General features: G+C 36.1%; 1 protein-coding gene across 1 annotated transcript in view; it reads right to left on the reverse strand.

Moving 5' to 3' along the window:
- LOC107691651 (UV radiation resistance-associated gene protein-like) overlaps positions 1-22,177 on the reverse strand; it is a 110,510-nt gene that overhangs the window by 67,028 nt on the left and 21,305 nt on the right. The window contains exons 7-9 of the mRNA XM_016490385.1: positions 16,446-16,551; positions 10,044-10,170; positions 2,621-2,705 (exon numbers count right to left, since the gene is read on the reverse strand). Coding sequence (XP_016345871.1) covers positions 2,621-2,705; positions 10,044-10,170; positions 16,446-16,551 — 318 coding nt within the window. The remainder of the gene's footprint in view (positions 1-2,620; positions 2,706-10,043; positions 10,171-16,445; positions 16,552-22,177) is intronic.

Below are 22,177 nucleotides of genomic sequence, written 5' to 3' on the forward strand. Positions count from 1 at the left end.
ATTATATTGCTGTTATAATAATGTTATTATCATCATTTAACTTTATTTTTATTTATTTCTATATTGATATTGTTTAATATTTGTATTGTTTTTGCAATAAATTCCTAATAACAATTACAACAATCAAATAATTGATAAATAATAATTATTATAAATTAATAATATTAAAAGTTAAATGATAGTAAAACTGTTGTTAATAATAATTTTAAAAAATTAAACAAATTATATTATTATTATTATTACTATAGAAAATGAATACAAATGACATGTGTAAATATATTATTCTAGGAAACCTGTGTTCGTGCATCCACCAAAAACAAACTTGGGAACAATTGGTTAAAAAAGTGACTTTTGAGAAAGGTTTAAGCAACATTTGTTAGCAGATGTAACTTTGTTTGATATTTATATTTATCTAATAAAAAGTAATTCACACATTTTAAGTACGTTTTTAGTGTCCAAAATTGTCTAAATGCTTTTTGGAGCTACTGTATAACCAGCAAAAGTCAGTTGCAAGACAGGAAATAACAGGGAGTCCAAATGACATGGAGACGAAAGAGAAAAAGAACAAGAAGAGGAAAAAGAAGTATTAATTGCAATGTTTATACTGGCTTTAGGAAGTTCACTTTGCTAATGATGCTCTGAATCATCTCTCTAGTAATGGTAAGAACTACTCAGTTATCATAACTGCCAAATTACAATGAACTTCCTCCACTCTGACCCCATCCTCCAGTGGTACAACCAACCCTAATCAGGACACATCTGTCAAGTAGGGGACACACCATTACCTCAGGACGGGGGGAGGCTGGGGGACGGGCACAGCTAAAACCAAGACCTGACTAGGTGAGGTGCAAGGGGTTGAAAAAATGTTTACTTTTCATGCTCAGCATTCAGCTACTGGGTCTGTGGCTTGAGGAGAAAGATGAAGAGTAATGATAGAGGATAATGTGGTATTCATTTACAGCCATGAAAATGAGACAGGACGGAAATAATGATGAGGTATGAAGGATATACCTTCCTTACTGGACTATAGCTTACATGTGGGTCCACCAGGCCTGCTCTACACCACCCAAAATCCGGTCAAAACATTTCTATCCAACCACTGTTAAACTGTGAACATAATTTGATCTTTCTTTACTGGAAGTGGGTCTCCGATATGCCAAAAACAGCACGAGATGTGAATCAACGCCCAGAAGCACCCATCGCTCATCTGTCTGAATGTGTATGACTGTAGTGGCAGTAGTTTAAGGGGGATGAATTTAAACTTATATTTATAATTTAAAATAAATAAACTACCGGTCAAAAGCTTGGAATAATTAAGATTTTTTTAAAAGTTTTTTATGAAGGCTCTTATGCTCACCAAGGCTGAATTTATTTGATCAAAAATACAGAAAAAAAAATAATATTGTAAAACAATTTTATAATTTGTTTTCTATTTGAATAATGATATTTTAAAATGTAATTTATTTTGAAAGCTGAATTTCAGCAGCCATTATTCCAGTCTTCAGTGTCACATGGTCCTTCAGAAATTATTCTAATATGCTGATTTTCTGCTAAAGAAACATTTTTTTTATTATTATTATCAATTTTGAAAAGTTATACTGCTTCATACGTTTGTGGAAACCATGATACACTACCATTCAAATGTTTGAGGTAAGTAATAAATAAATAAATATATAAATAAAAAAATAATTAATACTTTTATTCAGCAAGGATGCATTAAACTGAATTAAAGTAAATACATTTATAAATTTACAAAAAAAGTTACAATCGAAAATAATTATTTTTAATTGTATTAATGTTTCTCAATATTACTGTTTTTACCGTATTTGTGAGTAAACAAATGCTGCCTTGGGGAGCATAAGAGACTTCTTAAAAACATTTTTTAAAAATTGTAATTATTCAAAACTTGACCAGTAGTGTATAAATAAATATAACACATAAACATAAGAAATATATGAGTAAATATAATAAATATTATATTTGTATAATATACAATATATTTTAAAAATATGTCATCATATAATGAAAATCAGTAGTTGGCGGAGCGATTAGTCAAAGGGAGTGCTTTGACACATGAGCCTTGGTGCTCATGCGGATGATGCTAGTTCAAGACTGGATTATATCATTTACTGATCCCATTTCCCCCTTCTGACTGCTGTTGTCTATTAAAAAATGTTTTTTTTTTAAAAAGGCAAAATTGACAATAATAACATATACAATACCGATGTTTATTGCAACATTACACAAGGCCTGACATCTGTGCTTCAAACAAGAGTTTGAGGAACACCATCAGACATACAAATGCATTATTTCAGAGGTCAACCCACTGTGTGTGACCCTTTGGGTCATGTCAAACCCATCAGCACTGGCACAACATACTCTGCTTATTGTCACACGATACAATTCGAGTGGGTGGGAAAACACAAATATATCCAGCATGCCCTCAGTCTGTTTGAGTTGACCACCTAATCTCCCAAAGTGCTCCCAAAAAAGTACCCCATTCTGCGGCCCATCATGGCAATGTCTGACAGATGTGAGACCACTGGACTGGAGGGTAGAGAATGAGGGATGAAAAAGAGAAAAGAGAGAGACGGATAGTTGCAGGTTGCCAATCTCTCACCTTTTGGCAGTGCATTCCTTCTGTAACTCCGTCAAAGACTTGCGCTCAGACTCCAGACCCTGATGCTTGGTAGACGACGCCTCCTCTGAGGAGAAGAACACAGACAGGTGGAGAGAATAAAAGAGAGAGAAAAGATGGGAACAGGTAGTCTCATGTGTGTTTGTACAGGTGGGTAGGTGTGTCTCATTTTGATGGCAGTCTATTAAATTGTACCATCATAAAACATAGCCTTTCATCATTATAAAAACATTTCCTCTACAGGCAACATAAAACTAATTGAGATTCAAAAAATGCTTGTAGGGTTTTTTTTTTTTACATAAATATAAGACGAGACCATATAATCAAAACACTCCTGACTCGAAATTTGGATAACGATTCCCAGAAGCAAGATAAGACTTGTTTAGCTTACAAAAAGTCTGAAAGAGTTTAATGATGAAATTGTGAAATTCCACAATATTAAACACTTTCTAAATTGTTATTGTACTTATGTACATTTATGGGTGGTTACTCAACTATGAACTTTGGCCCCGTGAACTTTTTAAAAATTACAAATAAAATATTCAGTTCACAATTAATATTTAAATAAATTTTCATAATCTCAATCGTGGTACACTAAATTTTGTTAAAACATTATTGGGGCAAAATTGTTGTTTGTGGTGGAAACAATGCCACAACTAATATGCTTAAAAATGGGTAGAAATCATTTTACATACATTAAATTATTTGTTTATTTCATTGTTTAGATTTTCAGATTGATTAATGTTACATCTTATTTTAGAATTGAATGCCTGGGTTTGGAAACAATAAATAATAACAATGAAACAATAAATTCTAAACATGAAGACAAGGCATTTGAAAAGTAGAAAATATAAATGAAGGCATTGAAAACATTCATTGGAAACAGAACAGCAAAGTTGCTAAATCTGATTTGCTGGAAAGCTATAGACTCTGCCCAGATTACCTGGCTCTAAGGGTTTTGCTGATGGTGTTCAAAGACATTTTCCAACCTAGCCTGCATGGCCACACTACCCCCATGTTATCAAAGCATCAGCCAGGAGTGTGCATGCATGTGTGTGAGTGTGAGTTGCAGTGGAATGCATGTGTCAGCCCCACTTCTATGCAATACTGTTGTGATCCATTATTTCAGAAATAATATCCACAGAAGAGGGAAATAGAGAAAGAGACAGAAAGCAAGAGAGATTAATGTGTCTGAAATGAAGAGAGGAGGTGGTTTTAAATTCTTTCTACAGACAGGTCAAAAGGGGGATAGGCTAAAATTGTGGTGTGCCTCAGGTCTCTGTCTTAGGACCACTACATATACAGTATTGGCCAGAGGATAACTGGCCCCCTGACTGAGCCTTAATTCTCCCAAGGTATTTTGTCCATTTCTTTCACCGATGGAGATTTGGTTCCTTGCCACTGTCGCCTTTGGCTTGCTTAGTTGGGGACGCTTGACTGATTGCACAGACACTAATGGAAGAGAGCTGAACTGGATGACGACATCACTGAATCATCAATGAACTGACTTTAGCTGGAAAATGACTCTTTGTTATTGTCCTCTTGCATTATTGACAAACTATTTTCCTGTTTGACACTGTAAAGCTGCTTTGACACAATCAGTATTGTATAAAAAGCGCTACATAAATAAAGGGGACTTGACTTGACATACAGTATATAAACACACAAATACATATTTCTATATATGTGTGGTCAGGATTGCATGAAGATTCTACAAAATACATTTTTTTCAAGAAAGAAAGTCATACGGGTTCGGAATGTCATGAGAGAGAGAGAGTAAACGATGACAATTTTCATTTTTGGGTGAACAATTCCTTTAAAGAGTTGATTCTTGTCTGTTCTTTTCCACTTCACTTACATAAAATAAGAAGATGAGGGAAGATGAGAGTGGAAAGAGAGAAAATCAAAGCAGACTGTCTGGTTTAAAAAAAAAAGGGGGCAAAATTGCTTTGTTCTGACTCGCACTTGTAAAAACAGAGAGCGTCTGCTTTATAATATGCCTCACATTCTCTTCTCTTTTACTGCTCTGTGGGATCTCTCTGTCCTAAAGCAAAGCTTGTCGGGACATCCTGGACCCTGGTGCTGTCTTTCTGAAGACATGGGAGGTGTGAACCAGGGAAATTGGAAGAGAGATCAATGTCGCTGGAGCAAAGCGGTCCCATATGCAAAGCCTTGAACCTCTCATTAGGACGAGACAGCAGGAAAAAGAAAAAGGGCCAGAGGCAGAGAAAGACAGAAAGGTCTAAACGCTTTTGTTCTTTACTTGTTCTCTTTAAACAATCCCCTATGACAAACTCTGCTTTAGTTATATCGCCTCTCTCGGCCATCAGAGTTGTCAGCACCAGGTTAAGGCCTCCTCTTCGCCGCCCACACCTTTCCTAAAGACTACTTGGAGGAAGTCATCTGCATTTGCTCTGGAGAAACAACAGCAGAGGTTAAAGGGATTGTTCACCCAATAATATAAATTCTGTCATCATATACTCACCCTCAATCTTATTTCGGCTATGAAGCACGAAAAGACATTTTGTAGAAAGTTTCAGCTGTTTTTATCCATACAATTAAGTTAATGAGGACCAAAACAACACTGGACCACACAGACTTTCATTGTATGAACAAAAACGACCACCGAGACAATTAATTAACATTCAAAATATTTTCTTTTATGTTCCAAAGAAACAATTGATCTCATTACCGAAAATTACAGATGGAAATATTCATTGACAAAGCTTTTTTTTTTTTTTTTTTGGCCAACAATGAGATGGAAAAAATGCATGAAAGCTAAACCACAGAAAACTGAAGCAAACAGGTGTTCTGATGACCAAAAAGGACTAGTAAAAGTGTGTCCCCTTGCTCTGTACTAATATTTTTTTTAATATTCTTTACATTTTCATCTTCATTTGTGGAGTGCCTCCACATCTGACGTTTACAGGCCCTCTGCAGAGTGCAACTACCGATCATAACGACGTCAAATCACTTTTACGGGCATAATTTACAACATGTGCACGGACATGACGAGAAATTAGAGCGAGGGAATCAGTGACAGGAGGTTTGACCCTGCAAAGCTTTATTCTATGCTTCAATGGAAACGAGGAAGCGCTCAGTGACCAGAACCGGCAGGGGAGTGCGAGAGCGCATGACTGCAGCTTTGTACATTAAACAGAGATGAGACGTGGTTACACTTAAGTCATTTTGTGCAATTTCTGGCAATCTCCCTTTGTAAGTGGGATAAACTACGGTAGTTTTGGAAGGAGGCTTTCATGCTGTTTCTCAGAGTACTGGCCCGGTTAGTATCACAGCAAATAAGTGGTGACTGACAATAGCTTAAAGGACCATTAGTGTTTAAATGAAATTTGGGTGTGGGGGATTTGTTAGCGGGAATGGGAAAGGCAGGCTTCAACTGAGAGGAACATGACGGGAAAGAAAAAAAAAAAAAGTAGGAAACTCTTGTTTCTCTCATATCGCTCCCTGAAGAGAGCGTTTTTCTCCCTTATCTTTACTAATAATAACCCAATGAATATCTCATACTAAGGAGATGTTTGCAAAGAAGGGAAAGGGAAGACCAAATATGCATTTTTATACATTGGATGTTAACACTAAATAGAAAAACATCACACATCAACAACTGCATAGTGCATACCTTAAGATAGTGACTAATTTTATGAACACAGAAGAAAAGTCCTGTACAGTAATATTGCAAAAATATTCAATATTTCATTTTTAATGCAACATAAAGCCCATCCAATCTTTGTAAGCAACTTTTTGGACAACTAAATTGATGCATTACTATTAATTGTTTTTGGTAGTTATCGTAGTGCCATATAGTTTTAGTGATGACTATTTCACTATTTTCGGTAACTGAAATTAAACTGAAATAAAATAAAATATAAATATTAGATGAATAATAAAACCTAAAATACTTAAGCAAAAACTAAAACAGCCTTGGCAACTAACTGAAGTAAGTTGAAGTACTAAAATTACTAAAACTAAAACCTTGGTTAATATAATTAACTAAAACTAAACTGAAAGCCATTAAAAAACATTTTGTTATTTCAAATAAAATAAACATTAATTGAAATAAAATTAAATATAAAAAGAAACAATTTAGCTAGTTGCCAGGGCAACATTTCTCATATTTATTTAGGTTTAACTTGACATACTAAAATAACTAAAACTGAAATAAAAATTAAACAATTAATTAATTAAAATATAAAAATAAAAATGAATTCAAAATATTAAAACTATAATAGTATCTCCACAATACTAAAATAACACTGACTAAAGTGAAACAAAAACAAATTTAAGCTAAATAGAAATACTTTCTAAAAAACAAAAACTAAAAAAAATGACAAAAGCACATAAAATTATAAAACTTAAATAAAATAAATAAAATAAAATAAATAATACTAAAATAAACCGGGGTAGAGTGCAGGAATTTTGCATTTTAAATTATACATTGACTTTCTTACAAATCTGGTGAAAGAAAGAAAGAAAGAAAGAAAGAAAGAAAGAAAGAAAGAAAGAAAGAAAAAAAAGAATTAAGCGGGGGTCAAGCGGTGTGCCATCATCCTTTCCTCTTACTCCAGTTAAAATCTTTTTTTTCTTCAGCTCTTAAAAAGTATTTTCCTGTGTGTGAATGTGAATGGGCCGCTCCCTTCAGCTCCAGTCAGGACAGGCTCCTCTTGGCAGAGGCTGTTGGGTAGACTTCATCCATCTAGAACAGACCTTTCCCTGAACCCCAAATCTGTTGTTTGTTTCTACATACTAGGAGATCATGAATACAATACATTGTAGGATGGCAAGTACCAGGCCACTCAATCATTATAGTTCTGCAAGCGTGCGTATATGTATTCTTTATGAACCCTCAGTATGCAGCTCAACCCTCTAGTCAAACACCAGCCACCACATAAATCAAACTCACCTCTTCGCACCTCCCACCCATGCATAACATTTGGCAAATAAAAAGAGCAGGATTCAGAAATCAAACATGAATGGCAGGACGCTGTGACGAATGGGGCGGGAAGGAACTTAAGTTTTGGATAAACTCTGAATGTTCAGTGTCCGCCTGCACAGTTTGAATCTTTGATGGGAGCAGTGTAGAGTAGCATAAGAGAATAATGAGACCACTAAATCACAACAAACACGTGTGGTGGTGGTGGTCTGGACGGGCCAAAACTACAGAAGTGCCATTTTGCTACAAGAGGATTTATCATTGGATAAACTGACGAAATATGACCAACAACATGGTTTAACTAGGCATGTATAAAATGTTAATCAAAAAATTTGCTCAAATCAGTCACGACAGGCAATGTGTACGTCATTTGATTGGGCAGTACCACACAAATTAAAATCTCTAAAAGAGAATACAAAGTTCTCCGAAAAGGGAATATCCAAATTCCTTCTTAAAGAAGTGCAATGGGAAGTCGGATTCCCAACATGAAGACCCCAATGATGTCATTTGAACACTGTGAACACAGCGATTAATGGTAAACAATCCCATTTGTGCAAATCATTGAGTCTAAATTCCTGAATGACATTATTACAAGATCATAAAATCATTTTGGCAAACGTTTGCTGCGACAGGTGTGCAAAACATGGCAAATGATCTTTATTGCTAATTACTCACCTGCTAAACAAATGCTTACAATGCCGTTTGTGTTTTTATTAGTGCTGTCAATTGATTAAAAAAAATTTAAGCTGCAGTCCGTAACGTTTGGCGCTCTAGAGGTTAATAAACAGAACTGCATGTGTCTTGCGGAAGAACATTGTAGCCGGAGCTACTTCTCTCTGTTTATGAGTATATTTTTTAATGGCATCTTTTTTATGACTGAAGGCCAGTATCAATGATACCAATACTGATTTCCCTTTAAAATTGCCCCCCCACCCCCAATATTTAACAATTGACTATAGCCATTCAACATTACAGTATAATTGAGAGCTATCAATTTTAACATTTCTTAGACTTTAAAAAATAACTTCTAATTTGAGTGAACTTAAAACAATCTTCACATAAACCCATTATAATAAATGTCATATTTACCTGTGCCCTTCAGCAAAAATATACAGAAATTTAAATTGAAGTTATCAAACACTAAATTCTAAATTAAATATAGATGAATCCTTAAAGCTATAAAAATTATTTTTTCCTCCTTTCTTTGTCCTTTCATTAATAGACATCACAGCAGCTGGTTTATTAGGTTGTTTTGGCTGCTATTTATTTAAGAGCTGCCGCTGCTGAATGTGACGCAGATCTGACACACATCATATTTTCTCTCAACTCTTTTTACCTGTTCTGACCTACTTCAGGTCTTAAAGTCTCTATTAATGAGCTGACGAGTTGAATCGAGTGTGTTAGAGGAGAGAGACAGTGATAAATGTGACTCATATAAAATATATTACATGCATGCACAGTTTTAAGGCAGCTTTAATCGCCTTTTTGGTAATTTCATGACTTTACTGACCACGGCATTGCATGCACGTAGTTTATTTCACGCTTTGATATGAAAGGATACAGGCTACAGCGCGCGCCGGCGCCTTTGTGCGTGCATTTGAAGAGCACGCTCTGCGAGCACAGTACCGTTTCCATGCTCGCTTGACTCGCGCCTGGCGCTGAAGTGAAGTGGAGCGCGCATCCGAAACGTCTCCCATTCTCAGTCATTCTGCGACTGAATAAATGCACTTCTTGTCAAGAGAAAAAGTGACAGAAGCAGCAGTTGTGAGTGGGGTGGCCAACCCTAGCCCCGCCCCTGCGTTAATTGCGTTAAATATTTTTAAAGTGTTAAAGTGAAAAAAAATGTATCGCCTGTGTTAATGCGCTAATTTTAACACCACTAGTTTTTATACATCATTGAGAAATTTGTTTGTTTTTTTTGGTTGGTAGATACAGATATCAAGTTGAATGATATCATAAATGATTGAACATCACTAAACATCAAATATGTTCTGAAACGGCTGCAATTTTGTTGCTTCCAGCAACTTTTTCAGTTTAAGTGAGAACAGGAAAAATATTTGATGCTGGACTCTACTTGAAGGCTGGTTAGATGTAAAACAACTGCCTTGCTCAATTCAAGGCATGGAAATACATTTACATGAGAATGTGGACAGCCAGTGTTTCAGATCTGGAAATACATTTTAGCAGATGATACTCTATACGGTCCTCCAAGATACTGGAACACACGTGAAGTTACATCAGTGAAAAATAAGATGAAGAGTTTCACAACACATTCAGTCTGACACACAGTTTTGTAAGAGAACGTTGCCCGATTGCACATGTGTGGGGATATGAACCACTGGTGTATAACAGTACAGAGGAAGAAAGAAGAAAATACTTTTGAATACATATGTTTTTTTTTTTTACCAAAGTGGGACAGATCTCTCATCAGTTAGATGGTTTGGTGAATTTGGTTACCTTTCTTTACAAGCTGCGCTCTCTCTTTCTGCATCATGTCCAGTTCTCTAGCCAGCGCTTTCCTCTGTCTCTCCAACTCGCACCTCAGAATCCCGATACGTAGCTGCATACACTCCCTCTCTTTCTTCTGAGGAAAGAGACAGCATTAAGGTGGATCATTTATGTGGAAAACCTTCCTCTTTTCCATTCTTACCTATTCCATTCCCATACCTACTGCATTGGGTTGATTAATTATTAAGAAAAGGACGTTTAACAACAGATCAGACATGTTAATGCTGCGTTTTGAAGGTAAATTTAGCAGAATTTCATTTACATCTAAATATTTAGGCATTCAGCATGTGTAGAGATTAAGTATGCAATAGAATTGCTTATTCTATCATAAATTAACAAACTTTTTGTTCATTTTTAAATTCACTACCATTCAAAAGTTTTGAGTCAACAAGTTATTTTTTTTTTAAGAAATGTAAGCTTTTATTCAGCAAGGATGAATTAAATTGATCAAAAGTGACAGTAAAGACATTTATAATGTTACAAAAGATTACTATTTAAAAAAAATGCTGTTCTTTTGAACTTATATTCATCAAAAAAGCACCAATTTCTGATGGATCATGAGACACATGAAGACTGGAGTAATTGCTGCTGAAAATTCAGCTTTGGCATCACAGGCATAAATTGCATTTTAAAACATGTTAATCTAGAAAACTCTGTTTCTGTTTGTGTTTGTGTGTGTGTGTGTGTGTGTGTGTGTGTGTGTGTGTCTCCTTGGTGACCATAAGAGACTTCTTTCAAAAACATTTTTAAAAAATCTTTCTGCCTCCAAATATAAATATATACACAGTGTGTGTGTGTGTGTGTGTGTGTGTGTGTGTGTCCTTGGTGACCATAAGAGACTTCTTTCAAAAACATTTTTAAAAAATCTTTCTGCCTCCAAATATAAATATATACACATGTGTGTATGTTATATAGGACAATATATATTGTATATATTGTACTGTTTAATATATATTAAATAAATAAAGACACTTTGGAAAGAAAGCACATGCCACATTAATGTAATAAAAAATGCAAGGGATGATTTTTTTAAGCAGATTACAGCAGACATCAGTGCCAGATCTTCCCTCAGCTTCTCCAGCACCCAGCAGATCCACAGCAGATCTATCTAATCTACATCTACAGCCCTGCGGCTTTCGGGACTGTTAGTGAGCCAAGTGCACTAATGAGGACCAGTGATCTGACGAGGGTGAAAGTGGGATCGAGAGCAGATAGGAGAAGAAAGAGAGAGCGAGAGAAGAGATAACACGCAGGGAAAATTCACTATGTCTTTAAACTCTGTGATTGGTGGTGGTGATTCCTATCATAACTAGAACTGCAGAGTTTAATTCAGAGCAGGAGGGAGGAGCATCTAAAAAAAAAAAGGTTGATCCTCGATCCACTCAAATATGCAATTACAGAAACTTACAGCAAGAACATCAATTTGATGTCTCTTTCGATAAAAACATGATGCCACACACCACAGGGTGTTGGGGAAATGGAATGGCAATGAAAGCAATGAAATCTCCAGGATCTACTGGATCTTGTATTTTGGCACTTGGCAGCTAAGGAAGTGTCAATCAAAGCGATTGCGATAGAGAATATAGCACCTTTATCTTCAGATAGCTTGAGCCCTTATACAGCGGGAAAAGACCTAGATCTTGCATGTTTTACAATCAACGCCACTGGCACGACAAACATATGACTTTTCACACATAGTTAAATATTTCAAAAATGAACATGCACGTTACAAGATTTTTACAGAACAAAAGTAGGGATTAATACACAGATTGATTGTGATGAGGTAAAAATAATTTTCACGATATGGTTGATATTTACATTTTATGCTACTTTAAAAGATTAAAATGTAAAAAATATAAATTTAGGTATCACAACATTATTATTAAAAGCATGAAAGTTTTTCATTTTTAAATTTTATTTTAAGATTACATTTAATAGTTATTCAATTATTACATTTTTAAAGATTAATTTTAAGTGATATTACATGACAGTAAAGGTAATCTTCATGTAAAAAAACAGGCAGAAATTAACATGCCCAATTAAATATCATATAATGGTTAAAGGGGTCATATGATGCGTTCATGCGTTTCAAGTTTTCCTTTCTCTTTGGAGTGTTACAAGTTGTTTGTGAATAGATAAGATCCCTGAAGTTGCAAAGACTAAAGTCTCAAACCCAAAGAGATATTCTTTATAAAAGTTAAGACTGGTCCACGCCCTCCTAAAATGCCTCGTTTAAACACGCCCCAACATATCTACGTCACGATGTGGGAAGATTTGCATAACGCCGCCCAAATGTTCACGCAAAGAAAGAAGGCATAACTTTATTGTTGCTGCCACCGCCGCCGCCATGTTGTGAAGACACTGTGTGTTTTGTTGCGAAAGCGAAAATACTTTGGTTGGCCTTCCAAAAGAAGACACGACTAGAAATCAGTGGTTAAGTTGTATTTACAACACTGTTCCAGAACAGTTCAACCCAAATATTAAGATGTGTGCAAGGCATTTTATGGAGGACTGTTTCCTTATCCTGGTAGAGTAGACTACAATGCCGGCTGTTCTGACTCACAGACTGCAAGTATGTTTTCATATTTAAAGGATTGCTTTTCAGACCGATGAACTTTGTAAAAATCAACGCATTTTAGAAAGGCGGGGCATACAGGAGAAACAATAATGTATAGTATGTGGAAAATGTGTTTTTTGAACCTTAAACCGCATAAACACATTGCATTACATCCAAATACACAAAATAATGTTCTTTTTAGCAACATCATATGACCCCTTTAAATATCATGAATATAAAAACAAAAACAAATGTCAGGTGAAAAAATAAAAGTAAAAAACGTTAGCAAACAAATAAATAAATAAATTGCTCTTCTAAAAAAAAAAAAAAAAATTGTCCAACTAAATACAAAAATCCAAAGATTAGTTGTACACTAGCATATAGATTATCTTCAAAGCAAGCACACATGGACTAAAAGCCACAAACCTTTAAGGCATGAAACTTACATCCTCTCACACACTAAAATCACAGTCTGCTCTAATCGGCAGTAATGAGAAAGTACAGAATAATTCAATTAGTGTAGCAATAACCGGTACAGTGTAGTGAGCGTGCATGGGCTGATTGATTGCCTGAAGTGCCCTAATAGGCTCAAAACTGACCTGAGGCCAGGGAGAAGTGACAACACGGCTGTTTCAGCAGTGAACGCTCTGATCTGTAATCAGCTTCGCATAACCTCAAGCCTGAAGGAAAACTCAAAACAGATTTTTGCTCATTAAGCGCAGTAACTGATACACTTTGCAGGAATTTCAGACCTTCGCTGACCTTTCGTGCGGTCCAGGTAGCGCTCATGTGATTGAGGGAGAGTGTCAGCTATTAGTGTAAACGTATCCTGAAATTTGACATGTGGAGAACTCCAGAAACTTGCCAATTCGTTTTTGGAAAGGAAGAGACTTCACAGTCATTCACAGAGACTTGACGAACCACCGAAGAAAGACGTGTGATAATATTCCCAACATATGTAAGCTTCAGAAGGCTTTTAGAATCTTTGGATGGATATCGTATTGGATATTGTAACACAAATTAACTTGTAATTATTACATGTCGTATTGTGTTTGCTTTTGCACGTTTGCTCATAAGATACGCTTTCTCCACAACACTTTGGCAACTTCATTTCACGTCACGATCATTTCTGGCTCATTTGGATTCGAGCAACAGTGAGAGGAAAAAAGTGAGGCGAGTCATTCTTTGCTTTGGCCAACCAAAAAAAAAAAAAAACTGGAACCAAAAAGGCCCATATAGTAAACAAGGTTTGAAAACAGATCGGCAAAACTCCAAAGAAAATGACAGACCTCTAGGATACTGAGACAGCAGAGATCAACAGAAGGTTCTGTGGACATCTCACCCTCTGAGAAAACAGCATTTCAACAGGTGGAGAGGCCGCTGCCATACAAACACTAAGCACTTAAACATCAAAGCCAGCTGGAGTGTGTGTGTGGTAAGGGCATCTCGAGTACTGGTGTCTTTATGGCTCACAAGTGTGTGAGATGGCAAATGTGAGTGTCAAGGAGTCTTTCATTCTCACTCATTCAAGCGATTTCTGGTGTCTTTCTAGGATGTGGTACAATTCAACACATTTCTATCCTAAAAAACATATTTTAGGTCAATTTAAGTTGACTAGGTGGTCTCCTCACTTGGACAAGATGGTGTTTATCTAGTTGGATAGTTGGTTTCCCAGCTGAAAGACCCAACTAAAACCATCTAAACAGATTAGTCTAACCAACCAGCCCAGGACGGGAGACAAACTAAACACCTAAGTAGTAGTAGTAGTAGTAGTAGTAATATCTTTATTAGTCCCTTCACAGGGCAATTTATACAGCATCAACCTCACAAACAGACAAATTTTATAAGACATTGTGACAAAATCTGCAACAGTAAAAACATCACAAGTACAACCACAACAACAAAAACCTGGGCATTATCAGTGCCCAAGTTTTCATATATTAAAGGGCTGGTTTCATATATTAAGGCTGGCTCAATCCAATTCTAAATGAGAAATATAATGGTCTTGTCATGAAGACTATTGTAAACAAGCTACCACTGCTGTTGAAATGTTTGGGGTCAGTAAGATTTTTAATGTTTTTGAAAGAAGTCACCCAAGGCTGCATTTATTTAAATCATAAATACACTAAAAACAGCAATATGGTGAAAAATTACTACAATTTATATTTTAATATGTTAAAATGTAATTTATTCCTGTGATGCAAAGCTGAATTTTCAGCAGTGATTTCTCCAGTCTTCAGTGTCACATGATCCTTCAGAAATCATTCTAATATGCTGATTTGCTGCTCAAGAAACATTTCTTAGAATTATAAATGTCAAAAACAGAAAGAAACCGCATTAAAAAAAAAAGAAACCTTTTGTAACATTATCAATGTCTTTACATGTGCATAATTGCTGAATTAAATAACTGTTAAAAAATCTTAAACAGCCCCGAACATCTGAATATAATCGCAATCCTTCCTCATCCCTTATTTCCTGTTTGCAGTCTGATGCCTCATGAATAACGACAAAAAGTTAAAAATACAATAACAACAATTAATATTTTTTGTTTAATATTTTGCATTAGATTACAAAAAGTTAAACCAAGTGTCATCTACAAAACAAATAATGCTTGAAAACTGGTCGCTGCCTAAGTAGACAGTGAGGCAGAGCACTAAGCTTTGGATCAGAGTTCTGAAGAATTCGAGAAAAGAAGAAAAAAATATAATGTGTGTGTGATTATGCTCATTCTGAGTTGAAGATGTCTGGGCATTTGCAGCCTACTGGAAGATGACGGACTTTTTAAACGTTCATGAACTACAAACACGACTTGAAAACCTCCCCGAACGGCTGCGTTTTTGCAGCTGCTGACTCCCTTGAAAAATCCTAAATATGTTTTCCTTTTACTTTTCATTCTTCTGCAGAATACAGTGAGTGTGGAAACACAAACATAGGATTTTTTGGTGACAAGGGCACGGTGATATGTAGAGGAGGCATAAAGCTGTGGGATTCAGGATCTCTAAATCCATCAAAACACGGGATACAAGAACCACCTGAGGACCTAATGACGTATTTATGAGGATCTGTGTAACACAAGATACACAACGCTAAGGCCATTTACCATACTGCTGCTGTTTGTGTTGAGTGACTGGGTTCCCTGACTTCCTGTCTGAAACTGATGGTACTAGCACCAGCATACTAAACTCTCATTCTCGCCTGCAAAAACAACTCTGCAACAGCTCGAAATATTGGTTGCAAGCTTTGAATCTGTAAAAACATTCCCTGTACTGGGAATGTTTTTTACCCATTCAAATTTCTTTGCAAAGAGAATCTATATAATTATTTATTTTTATAATACAAGCGCCAGTACTAATAGTATGTACTTTTATTTTGTAATGTTTTCCAATTGGACATTGACTAAAGTGAAATGCTTGTCTGTTACACTGCTAGATAGCGGGTTTACTGCCATCCCTCACGAAAGAGTAATTCTGTGAGCCTGGAAAGATAATATCCCCACTACAGAGTGAAGCATTGAATTTTAAATTGAGTTTGACAATCTGCTATAAAATTCTGTCAAGCATACAGCAACTGTAAATTTAGCCTTTTATACTTGCAGAGGTGCTTTACAGAGTCTTACCATCAGTGCTTTGTACCAGGTGCAAAGGAAAAGAAAACCCAACAGGCCAGATAGGATTTATGAAGTTAGAGAACATTGAAAGCATACAGAATATAAAAATAATCCTGAATGAATAAGAGCACGCAAGCAGACCTAGACAACCCAAGAAACCCCACTAGTTTGATTTGTTGGGTCTCACCTTTTCTGTGCAGGACGCTGTTGTCCTCAGTTTCTCTTCAATTTCCTTCCCGATCTTCTGAACAGTCACCTGAGTCTGCTTAATGGCTCTCTGGGCCGTGTGCAGTCTGTGGAGGAAACACACACAGGATGCATCACTGTTAGGGTTGAGAATCTGAGGAAGAAATGGTTCCAAGTACTGGAACTGAATGATTTCATGACATGAATGCAGTCTCCTCCACCACAGAAAAAAGATGATGTTTTATCAGAGCTGTGAGCCTAATAAAAATACTACAAAGACAAAAAAGGCAGACGGAATCTTTTATCGTGTTCTTCTCATTGTTGCTCTCAACAAGCAGCATATAATGTGACCTGTATAGTTCAAAGTACAAACAAGCGACTCTTATGATTCTTTTTGATGAAGCAGTGAAAAAAGACTAACTAATCGGAAATGACACTGATTTTAGTCTAAAACATTTAGTCTAGTTGTTAATGTGACAATGTGTAGCTTCTATTATTTATAATTTTATATATTTATATGAGAATGATTCTGTGTGTGTGTGTGTATATATAATATGTATATATACACACACATTAAGATACTTTGTATGAGAAGCATTATTGTTCTTCAAAAAAATCATTTAGAACATGATACAAAATAGTGAGTAAATGATGACAACATTTTCATTTCTGGGGGAATTATTTCTTTGAATTTGAAAAGTTTTGAGCATTTGTAAAAGACAATCAGTGATTGGATCTTGACTCAAATAAATGGAATTAGGTCAATCAAACGAAGGACGACAGCGGACTTATGTAAACCATACTCAGATGTAATGGAAACAGAATTGCCGCATATGAAGGGGAGATGATCTCACATGGTGACCAATTTCAGATTTATATTTGCAATAATTAGAGAACACATAAACTGAAACTTCATGACAGGACCGCTGGACCAAAGGAAGGTCAGGCGTTGTTTTTGTACTGTTTGTTTATTTCCCAAAGGCAATGGGCTTGTTAAGATAAACTTTTATAAATAACAGGATTGTTAAGAGATTAATAACACAGCAGATGGGCCACCTCATTGTGCCTGTTTTTGTTTGCACCATGGTTCTCATTTGGTGCCTCATTTTCTGACTCATCTGGTTTTACAACCACACCAAATGGTTTCAATACCCATTGTTTAATCACAGTGGTATGGTGAAATTTTTTGATTCACCTGAAGGCCATTCCAAGACAAGAGGGTATAAATATTCTGTCAAAGCGAATTTAGGAATTAGTGCTTCAATGGATTTTAATGCAGTCCCAGAAATAAAGACATATACATTTAGTTTATCTGTTTGTCCAACCAATTGCAGACAGTAGACATGTTTTGGAAACCTGTTCGAAAATAAGTCACCAAACAGAATGCAATTCTATTTTTGTGACACTAGGGGCACAAAATGCCACACTTCACAAGTCCATGAACAACTGTGTTACTGTAAAGAAGAATGTTTTTTTAAGCTTGTTTGCACATTCTGGTTTTCTCAGAAAAATAACAGCAGCATAAGACAACAATCTGTGAACTACAGGAGCTATCAATCAGGGCTTGATTGTGCTCATATGAGCTTTCAGCACCACTAAGCCTCATGGGAAAGAGAATGAAAGAAAAAAATCTCCAGGCCTGTTTGAAACTAAAAGAATCCATAGACATATGATCATTGCACAGTAAAATGCACATACATAAAAGCCTAAACTTCTTTCATTCATTTTGTGCACTGCTTTAACATTAACATAACTCTTGTTCTCTGATTGGCTGAGCAAATGGTTGTAATATCTATATTTGGAGATCAAGCTGCCATTTGCTGTTCTTGATAGCGTATTCCCACTCAAGAGATTTTCATGAACGGTGGCTGGGAGACTGACCACACAACCTTTCAGCGATGGTGCACAATTTACTTTGTTTCACACTCTCCTCACTCGCTCAACCTCCATTAATGGTTCTTTCTCTTTGTTTTTGAACAGTAGGATTAGCACATTCGCACTGGAGTCCCTCAAGGAGAATCATAAGTGCACATGGCTGGGGTTAAAAACTAACTAGACACAAGGCAGATGCTAATTAGCACAAAAACTACAGCTGTTGTGCAGTTAAAGTACATTCATGTAGATGATTGCAGGTTTCAACAAAGGAGTCAAGGCTAGCCTGTTTTGCCCTTGCTGGAATGTGCCAAAACTACACGATTTGGGTTTTTCCATTGACAGTCACTCAAAAATAGCTTTGTAAAAAAATATATTTATACATATACACTACCTTTCAAAAGTTTGGGGTCAGAAATTATTACTTTTATTCAGCAGGGACGCATTAAAGGCGGGTGTACACGGTGCGATTTTTGCTGTCGTATGAGCTCGCAGGCGATTTTTTTTCTCTCGGGAGAAAATCACAGATGCTCGCATGGTCGCGGCTCGTATCGTGTGAGAAGAATTACGGGTGATTGCAGGTTTCAACAAAGGAGTCAAGGCTAGCCTGTTTTGCAGGCTAACAGTGAAGACTTTTACATTGTTAAAAAAATGAAATTTCAAATATGTCTTTTTTTTTTTTTTTATCAAAGAATCCTGGAAAAAAATATGGTTTCCACAAAAAATCTAAGCAAATCGGCTATTTTCAGCATTGATAATAAGAAGAAATGTTTCTTGAGCAACAAATCAGCATATTGGAATGATTTCTGAAGAATCATGTGAGACTTAAGACTGGAGAAACAATGCTAAAAAATTCAGCTTAGCCATCACATGAATAAATTAGATTTTAAAATATATCTAAATAGAAAACATTTTTTTCTAAAATGTGGTCAATATTACTGTATTTACTGTATTTTTGATCAAATAAATGCAACCTTGGAGAGCATAAGAGATGTAGTGTATATAACATTTAAATATATTAGAGTAGATGTTTTACCAGATGTTTTCAAAGAAATTGACTTTTATTTTGCCTTTCACAGCTCAGGATAGTCACTAGTAATGGGTTTAGACATGTTTTCTCTAAGTACTATGAACCTCCTTGGTTTTAACAGATTTTGGCATTTTAAGAAATCTTGGGAAAACTACAAACACCACATTGAGCCTTCCCAAAGCTCTTAGGCTGATGACTTCATTATCTCAAATGTCATTCATTAACAATCATCAAATTGCAGCAATCCAATTAGAGGTCCAAGAAAGAACTGAGAGATGGCCAGCTTCTGATCCAGACCATCAAGATTCTCCTATGACTAGCTTTAGAGAATTCAAACAGTTTGTTGACAAAGGTTAAGAGCCAATATCAGCACAGTGAAACAATGCAGACTAATACTCCCTGAGCAATTAATCTGGGTTACGTTTCAGCCCTCCTGTGACCACACGGGTCCAAAACTAGACCTTCAACCACGCTAAAATGCTCTACATCTACATCAGAAGTATAGCTGACCTGACACAACAAGCAAAGATCATACAAAAGTTATCTACTTTTAACAAACCCCTGTGAAACTGAATAACATTTCAGAAAAGTAAAGTTTACACACAACTAGTCTAAAAAAGTAGTCTACACACAGCTATGGTGATCATTTCTGGTGCATGGTTGCCCACCAAAACTATGTAATGCACAGCTACCATTACTATCCACATATTCCTCTAAATAACTCTTTTTCTGAAGCTTGAGATCGGAAAACTACACCCCTCTCGCTCATATTTGGGGCCTCCCCTTTTCTCGTCTCGCACTTTTCCCAGCAGCACTCTGCATGAGCTGACCAGGTCATAAATCACCGGGCCGTTAAAATCTACCCTGTAACAAGTTCCCGCAGTGACAGGAAAAATATATATATTTTTTTTTATCAGCCATGTCTCTTGTTATATGCTGGGTGATATGGCATGTCGAAGTAAAGTCAAAGCTGATTTGACAGCTTTATCGTCGCCATGATTGAGATGAAGAAATCTGATAGGCCACTACCCCCAGGTCAGCGGCAGTTATCGCCCAATCGGATTTCACGCATGTCTGCACTCTTATCAGCCCTCAAACCCGTCTACCAGTCAACACCTATCTCCCCCAGCCAATCAGAGAAGGGCACAGGAGGTTACCCGGCAACAGGCAAGTCACCTCAGACATCAAACACACTCTAGTATAAAAACACAAACACTTCAAGCACAACAACTTTCTCTTCCAGCGAATCAAGTAGTAAAAACTTAGGAGTTAGGAGGTTAGGAGGTTGTGTTTACTAAGTCAATCATCACTATTACTATACTTTTTACACATTTCAACAGTGTTAGTGATTTTAACTAAGTATTAAGCTTCTGCACACGAAAATCAGTATGAAAAAAAGTATGAAAATCAAACATTTAATCACTTATTCAGGAAAGGTGGACTATTGCCCTTCTATGCAATCAAACTATCGCTTTTTACCCTAGCAACCACTCAAAACACCCTATATACTGCAATACACAGACTACTTTTAGAAAAAGTTGTGTCTGCTCAATTGTGCTCCTTCCTGCAACCAAAACACCATAGCAATCACAATAGCAACCATCTAGAACACCCTAGCAAACGCAGCACGTTATTTATTAGCAGTCCTCCAACTAGCACCCTAGAAACACGCTACTCAAAAATACCTTAACAACAACACAGCAATGCCCTAGAAACATGCCAGCCACCCCATGGAACAACTTCGCAACTACATAGCAACGCCCTAGCAACACACTAACTACCCCTCAGAGCATCTTAGCACATGTAAAGCAACACTCTGAAAACCATTCCCAAAAAACCTTTAGCAAATGGATAGAAATGTGCTAACTACCACTCAGAACACCATAGCAACTGCATAGCAACACACTGGCAACCACAAGAAACACAAGAGAGGCAATTTAAAACCAGAACAAGGACTGAATGAAAAAAAAAATAATAATAAACACAGAAAAGCATTAACTCCCTGACCTGAAACACAAATTAATTCATTCCAGAGTTGCTGGAACAAGAACAGAGACACGTTATTGTAAACAGGGTTCTCTTTCTTTCGTTTTAACTTTCCTTCTATCCCACATTTACCTCTTGGTGCATTTATGTATTTACCGTTCAGTGATAACCAAATAAATCTAGACTAGCGTTTGTTTGCAAGACAGCAGCGCAGCATTGTAAAACCAGGCTGAAAATAAAACAGGAAGTGAAAACAAAGACAGATGCTAGTTGAGAAGAACAAAGATGCGCTCTGAGAGGTTTTGATGGTTACATTATGAAATATCCTGAAATGGCTCGGACAGACTGAAGCATGTCAAACCCAGTTACATTTTGCTGCTCAATTGTGACATTGTTTGCCGCTGGTAAAGATGAAAATCCTGAACAGCCCACTGAAAGACATAAACACACATTAAATATTCTGTTCTTCATTTCCTACAGCCATTTTTCCAATTTTGTCTTCTCATCTCATGAGTTGCTCTACAGAACCTCCTATACACGCAGTAAGTGTAAAAAATGACTTTTTAAAGTAATTTCTTTAATATTTCCTTTATGTATACAATCAGGTGACAACTTTCATTATGTTAATATAGACATTTGTCTTTTCCAACTCCTACTGGTTGTATCAGTGTTTTTATGTATTACTTACACTATTATAGTATTAATATTTTGAATAAGATTTTATTTTTTTATTTTCAGTTTTCATTTTAATTTTAGTTTAAGTTTTAGCAATTGTGTTATGTGCTGTTGTTTATATATACATATACATATACATATATACACACATATATGTACACACATATACA

This window comes from Sinocyclocheilus anshuiensis, unplaced genomic scaffold (genome assembly GCF_001515605.1).
Source record: "Sinocyclocheilus anshuiensis isolate Anshui unplaced genomic scaffold, SAMN03320099.WGS_v1.1 scaffold186, whole genome shotgun sequence".
NCBI lineage: Eukaryota > Metazoa > Chordata > Actinopteri > Cypriniformes > Cyprinidae > Sinocyclocheilus > Sinocyclocheilus anshuiensis.